Source organism: Bufo bufo, chromosome 2 (genome assembly GCF_905171765.1).
Source record: "Bufo bufo chromosome 2, aBufBuf1.1, whole genome shotgun sequence".
NCBI classification, from domain to species: Eukaryota; Metazoa; Chordata; class Amphibia; order Anura; family Bufonidae; genus Bufo; species Bufo bufo.
In genome coordinates this window covers 108,565,978-108,573,523 of record NC_053390.1, presented here as the reverse complement: position 1 = coordinate 108,573,523, position 7,546 = coordinate 108,565,978, and the positions used below count along the sequence as shown (strand labels likewise).

General features: G+C 48.0%; 1 protein-coding gene across 3 annotated transcripts in view; it reads left to right on the top strand.

The window, feature by feature from the left end:
- The first annotated feature begins 5,742 nt into the window (after positions 1-5,742).
- The window catches only part of AGGF1 (angiogenic factor with G-patch and FHA domains 1), a 48,664-nt gene continuing 46,860 nt past the window's right edge, over positions 5,743-7,546 (top strand). For all 3 annotated transcript variants that reach the window (XM_040421405.1, XM_040421404.1, XM_040421406.1), the window contains exon 1: positions 5,743-6,075. In XM_040421405.1, coding sequence (XP_040277339.1) covers positions 5,821-6,075 — 255 coding nt within the window. In that variant the 5' untranslated portion in view covers positions 5,743-5,820. The remainder of the gene's footprint in view (positions 6,076-7,546) is intronic.

The following is a 7,546-nucleotide window of genomic DNA, read 5'->3' as shown; positions in this document are numbered from 1 at the left end:
CCACCCCATGTGCCAGTATCAGGTGCCAACCCCCCCTCCCCCCAGGTGTCAGTATCAAGTTCCTCTCTCCTCCCCCCAATGTCCCAGTATCATAGTGCCATCTCCCCCCCACAAAAAAAGTGCCAGTATCAAGTGCCTCTCTCCCTCCCCCCCATGTGCCAGTATCAGGTGCCTCTCCCCCCCCCCCATGTGCCAGTATCAGGTGCCAACCCCTCTCCCCCCCATGTGCCAGTATCAGGTGCCTCCCCCCCCCCCCCATGTGCCAGTATCAGGTGCCAACCCCCCCAGGTGCCAGTATCAGGTGCCAACCCCCCTCCCCCCATGTGCCAGTATCAAGTGCCCCCCGCTCCCCCCATGGCAGTAACAGTCGGGTATTAAAAAAAAATAATAAACACTTCTACTTACCTCCATGTCAGCGATGCGATGCAGCCTCTTCCTGTGTCCCGCCCTGTATGTCCATATATGGAGTCAGTGCTTGTATTTCAGAAAAGTTTCTGCTGGGATTTGAACCCATGACCTTCTGTATCAGAGGCAAAGCACCTAACCATAAGAGCTGCCTTGCTGCTGACTGAAAAAATATGAGACTTGTACTGTTATAGCTGGCTAAGGTTACATCTATACACATGACAGCTGCTCATATATAGAGATATAGCAGGGCTGAGTGTGCTGGGACAGCTGTCATATAGAGATATAGCAGTGCTGGGTGTGTTGGGGCAGCTGTCATGTGTATAGATGTACACTTAGCCAGCTATAACAGTAGAAGTCTCATATTTTTTCAGTCAGTTACAATGCCTCCTTTATGGCTGTGTGGGTAAATGCTTTGCCTCTGATACACTGATACATTGGAGGTTGTGGGTTCAAATCCCAGACACATCAGGAGACTTTAGGATACAGTAAGATTAGATCACATTAGCAAGGGGGCCTGGTCAGCCGCTGCTGCTGCGAAGAGGCCTTTAAGACAAGAATCGCTATTTAACTAACTTGAAAATAAACTGTCACACACGCTGCCGGGGCGCCGGGCCCCGAAGCAGCTGCTTCCCCGGTAGTTACGCCACTGCCTGGCTGCCTGTGTGTAGTGTCTGTGTGTGTGTGTGTTAATAAAAAAAAAAACTGAATGCGGTCCGGACGGGCCCCCAGTGGCGTAGGGCCCCATAGCCACTGCTATGGTTGCTATGGCGATCCCTACGCCACTGGATAAAGGGATAACCTCTCAGTTCTCCAATTTTGACTTAGAAACACAATTATCACGACCATGGACCCTTAACGCACTACTACACACCAGATACTTAGCCTTCCCTATAGAACTCAAAAAGGGTGTACTACTCAAAGACACAATGGCAGCTTGGAAAGCTGCAAAAAAATTATATCAAAAAAATTTCTCACATCTAAGTACCTCTCCCCATGGAAACACTCAGAATTCCAGGCAGGATCTTTAAATAAGCAGTTTTTAAAGTGTCAACTCAGTGGTGTTATAACCGCAAATGATCAATGGGATAAACAAAAAAGTCAATATTGCACTTTACCAGAATTATGTGCCCTATACAAACTAGACACAAGACATTACTTAGCTTATCATCAAGTACTGGGGTTTCTGAAAGGGAGACTAATAAATAACGCAGTAGAATTCTCGCAGAATGAGTTTGATGATGACATACTTTTTCCCAAACATATCAAGATCTCAATAAAATTCCTATATAGCGAGCTTAGAAAGTCACAGAAGACATATTAACTGAAGTTAAGTGAAATATGGAGAGAAACCTACTTTAAACTCATACACAAAGCAATATATGGATTTAACGTAAAAACTAACAAAATCACTCTGGACAAGGAAAGACAAACATGTACGAAATGAAAATTCCCTTAAAGGGTTTCTGTCACCCTGCAAAACTCATATTTTTTTTTTTGGATAGTTAGATTCCTCATAGTGCGATATAGGAGAATATAATGCTCTTACTTACTTTCATGCGGCCGATTCTTTATAAAACGAACTTTTATAATATGTAAATGAGGGCTCTACCAGCAAGTAGGGCGTCTACTTGCTGGTAGCTGCTGCAGAAATCCGCCCCCTCGCCGTGTTGATTGACAGGGCCAGCCGTGATCTCCTCCTCCGGCCGGCCCTGTCAGTAATTCAAAAATCGCGCGCCTCGCGTCATTCGGCGCAGGCGCTCTGAGATGAGGAGGCTCGTCTCCTCAGCACTCCCTCAGTGCGCCTGCGCCGATGACGTCTTCTCTTTTGGTGATGTCATCGGCGCAGGCGCACTGAGGGAGTGCTGAGGATACGAGCCTCCTCATCTCAGAGCGCCTGCGCCGAATGACGCGAGGCGCACGATTTTTGAATTACTGACAGGGCCAGCCGGAGGAGGAGATCCCGGCTGGCCCTGTCCCTTTAAAGGGAACCTGTCACCTGGATTTGGGGTATAGAGCTGAGGACATGGGTTGCTAGATAGCCGTTAGCATATCCGCAATACCCAGTCCCCATAGCTCTGTGTTCTTTTATTGTGTATAAAAACCGATTTGATACATATGCAAATTATCCTGAGATGTGTCAGAGCTTGAAAATATGACTCTTCTCTGGGCACACAAGTAAGATATGACTCTTTTATGTTAATTTGCATATGTATCAAATCGTTTTTTTTTTTTTTACAGAATAAAAGCACACAGAGCTATGGGGACTGGATATTGCGGATGTGCTAGTGGCCATCTAGCAACCCATGTCCTCAGCTCTATACCCAAAATCCCGGTGACAGGTTCCCTTTAAGGCGGATTTATACCATTGTATATGGAAATGTCCTCAAATAACAGACCTATGGGAAAACGTGATACAAGAGGTAAACAAGAAGCTTAGGATAAACCTAGTCAAAAAGCCTGAAGAATTACTCCTACACATAACCCCACATATTCCATTGGCGGCACATGTAGTTCTAATGGCCACTAAAACATTGGTTAACGCCGGTAATACCGACATTGAAAGAGATTATAGATTGCACTAAGACTAAGGTATGTCTTTTAGCAGATAAATGGGCAGCAGAAAAAAGCTGAGACAAAGCGAATAAAGCATATCATACAAAATGGTTAGCATGTATCCAAGCTTTTTTTCCATTAAGTTGGTGTAGGTAACAAACGGGAAGGGATATGGTATTGGTTGTGCAGCATACAAAACATCATCAACCCTTACATTGCGATGCACTGCCATGAGAATATACGTTAGGCATTACACATGAAACCCGAAATGAACTAATGTACACCTCCAGTATTACTTAAAAGGAAAAAAAAATAAAAAATTATAATAGAAGAAAATCTCTAGTCACATCTCCAATGAGGGAGGGGGGAGGGATAGGGGGGAAGGGAAATGACCAGGTGAAGGGTTATTTTGCATTGTTTAACGTTGTTTTGCTTTTGTTTTGATGCACATATATGTAACACAAAGAATTACGATCTGTAATTAATCTGACATGTACATTTGAATGTAAATGTGCAATCTATATTAAAACCTACCGTAATAAAATATGTATAAAAAAAAAGGGGGCTGAGGAGCGGGCCATTAGTCTGGCCGCTTCCAGAGAGGCTTCACAAATATACGAACTGGCATGGGAGAGCTGCAGGGCAATATCGGAAAGTTCCTCCGAGGGTTCCCCCGAGGAGACACCCTGACATAGCTTGTTTGCCCACTCACCCATAGCTTTGCTCACCCATGTAGAGGAAAAAACCGGTCGCAGTGCAATGCTCACTGCTTCAAAGGATGATTTTGCGAAGGATCCAAATTTTTTATCCCTGATATCAGAGAAGGAAGCCCCATCCACTATAGGCAAAGTGGTATGTTTTGCCAAGCGGGATACTGGCAGGTCAACTATAGGAGAGGACGACCACTTTATAGTCAGATACTCCGGAAATGGATAAAGGACGTCTAAGCGTTTTGGTAAAGCAAAACGTCTATCAGGAAAACTTCACTCCTTGGAAAGAGAGGAATCAAAATCCGGGTGGTTGGGTAAACCATTTGGGCGAGTGACGGGACCGCCTGAAGAAAAAACTCGAATCGGCCGATGAGGGTGCGGGGTCCTCCACCTGTAAGGTTTCTATAATCGCTGTAATGAGATTGTCCACCATGGAGGACAGTTTGGAAGACTGGTCCTCAAAAGAGACAAAGTCCACATCTGACAACCTTTCCTTGGAACATGCCTCTTCCAATGAGGACAAGTCGAAGTGAGACTCTCTGGGAGGTGGCGGAGAGGCAGAGGAAACGGGGGATGCAGACACCCTTCTGGAAGAGCGTGGCCTGGCCCGTTTAGCGGGACGGCCATGATGGGAATGAGCCCCAGGATCCCCAGAGTCAGACTAGTCAGAGGATGGCCTTGCGGACAAATGCCCCAGTAATTCCACAATGGCTTTGTTGGTATGGGAGACGTCCTGTACCATCTTTGACAGGGAGCGTGCCCACTCTGGTACTACCATGGGCTGGGCAGCAGGGGCGACTGGGTCAGGGGCAGAGTCACTTGGCGGTGGAGCAGAGCACGAATAGCAGAGGGGATCTAACTGACCGGAGGAAAATTTTGTGTGACAAGAAGCACAGGCAAAATGGCGCACAGAAGTCGCCGCCTGTTTTGGGGTCTGGGTTCGGACATAGTGTGTACCCTGTAGTGACAGGTAGGAGGATGAGAGGGGTAGGTTAAACCCTGTTTGCTGGCGGGATGCTGAGTCTTTAGGAACCTGGGGCGTAGCTATAGGGGGTGCAGAGGTAGCAGTCGCTACTGGGCCCAGGAGCCTGAGGGGGCCCAAAGACCCTTGTGCCACATAAGATACTGGCATTATAGAAAGTGCATACTGGTCAATTTACACCTCTGGCTGGAGGGAAGGGGTTAGGTTAAGAATTTGGCATGAGGGGGTGCCCTTTCAATGTTTGCCTCAGGCAGCAGGAAGGCTATGTGCTCCTCGGCCCCTTGCCAACAAGCACTGAGGGACGGGGCCCAAGCTGAACTCTTGCACCAGGGCCCATGAGCTTTTAGCTACGCCCCTGTTAGGAACCTTTGGTCCTTCTTGTCTTCTGGAGACCGGGAACGAGCAGAAGGGCTTGGGGACCCCCTGATCTCCAGTCTCCTGGGTGGGGATGCAGGCAGCTAGGAAATCAAAAAGTCCTGTTGACAGGACTTTTTTGTCTGTTCTGCATAACGGGAACCAGACGGATCCGTTATGATTCCCATAGACTTCTATTATGACGGAAAAAAACCGGAATGCCTTTTTAAAGGCTTCCGTTTTGATCCTTCATAATACAAGTCTATGGGCAGCTTGACGGATCCGTCCTGGTTTCCGTTATGCAGGAATGACTCCTGCATAATGGATCCGTTATGCTGCCCATAAGACTTGTATTATGAAGGATCAAAACGGAATGCCTCTTAAAGCCTTCCCTTTTGACTTCCGTCTCAGGGATTCCGTTATTTTCCATGTTATAATGGAAAGCCATAATGGAATACATAACGCAGATGTGAACCCACCCTAACTCACACTCCTTGATGCCTATTTTTGTGCCATTTACATTTTTCAACTATTTTGCTGCTTTCAACCTCAGTGCAACACATTTTATTGAGATAAGATCTCCTCATAATTAGTTACAATATATATATAGATATTATACGAATAAGAAACTGACGACTATGAGGCCAGCTTCAGCACCCTGCCCAGACCCAGCCAGCCGCTTGTAGAGAATCTCGCGCACCACGTGATTCATAAGTCACGTGATTACTGACGTCGGCGGGTCCTCAGCAGGAAGGTAAACTAGTTGCTATGAAGGGGGGACCGGCCACCAACGTGATGTGATTTTGGGGTGTTATGGCCGGTCATGGAGAAGAGGTCTCTCTATCCCCGGATCTGGACGAGGCTGACGCTGCACTCGGGGGTTCTGGGGACCCTGAGTCCGGTCCCGCGGAGACCCCGCAACCTTCAGCACTAAGCTGCCGGGTACAAGCTCTGGAGGAAGAACTGAAGCACTGCCAGAATGAGCTGCGCCGCATCCAGACACAGCTGAGCCTGAGCCAGAGACTGCACCGCACCGCGGAGACCACCAACCAGGAGCTGCGGACACAGGTGAGCGCGGAAAACGGGTTAATTATGGCAACCAATCACAGCTCAGCATTCCTTGCTTAACTCACACTGGAAGCATGAAAGCCGGGCGCTGATTAGTTGCCGGGAGCAAGAGGCACTTTAGGGCAAGAGGGGTTTCTCTGCCACCTGTAGAACAACAATCCCCAGCATATTCATAGAACTGTACGCACTGTAACATGGCTGTACGCACTAGGGTAGGTTCTTACTTGCATTTAACAGCTTGTCTGGGTTCATCAGATCCGGCCTAGTCGGATACCCCCGTTCACCGCTGGACCACATTGACTTTAATAGTATCCGGCCAGTTTCCTGCAAAATGCCAGCTTTCAGATGGACAAAAAACGTTTTTTGTTCGGCCGCAAAACCGGCACTTATTTCGGAAACTGTCTGTAACCCATAAAGTCAATGGGTTCTGGTGATTAACGGCAGTGTCCTGCTAGGCTGGATCTGGTGAACTGCAGCAGACTGTTATCTGCCGGATCTGTTAAATGCAAGTGAAGCTACCCTGACACCAAAAGGGGTAGAACCCCTGACTTCGATAGGGACAGGTAACGGACTCATGTATATGGGGTCTCCTGAGTGGGGTAGGGTTGCTACCTTTTCTTTAAGCCAAACCCGAACACTTTAGCACCTCGTGGCAATTTTTTGGTAAATTCACTTTTTTGTAGGCAGCGTACCTTCCTGACCAATCAGGAGGCTGGGACGTGAGTCATGATATACTGCCCAGCTTGCTGATTGGTTAGGAAGCCCGGCTGCCTAGAAACAAGTGAAACTGGTTTCCTAGCCAATTAGGAAGCCAGAAGGCGGATGATAACCCACCTCCCGGCTTCCTGATTGGAAAGGCAGTCGGCTGTATGCTCCCTTGGTGCTGCCAGTCAGAGGGACATCTCCCTCCGACCGGAAGTTCCAATATCGGGGAAGGTATCGGAGCATTTGGGCGAGTACAAGTACTCGCCCAAATATTCTGTATTGGTAGCAATATTAGTATCGGTAGTTTGGCGGTACAAATCCATTTTATTGATAGCGGTCATTGAAACGACAAGCGCATTTCTGGGCCTGATGAAGGGGACCCTGCACGGCCCCAAAAGCACTTGCCGATTGGACGACAACTATCAATAAAAATGGATTTTGCACTAACATGTAGTGTAAGGCTCCATTCACACGTCCGTGGTGTGTTGCGGACCCGCAAATTACGGATCCGCAACACACCCGACCGTCACCCCCTATAGAAATGCCTATTCTTGTCCGCAGCTGTAGACAAGAATAGGACATGTTCTCTCTTTTGCGGTGCTGCGGACTGGAAGATCGGGGCCGCGCTCCGCAAATGCGGATAGCACACTGTATGCTGTCCGCATCCATTCCGTCCCCATAGAGCAGTGTTTCCCAACCAATGTGCCTCCAGCTGTTGCAAAACTACAACTCCCAGCATGCCTGCACAGCCTTTGGCTGTGCGGGC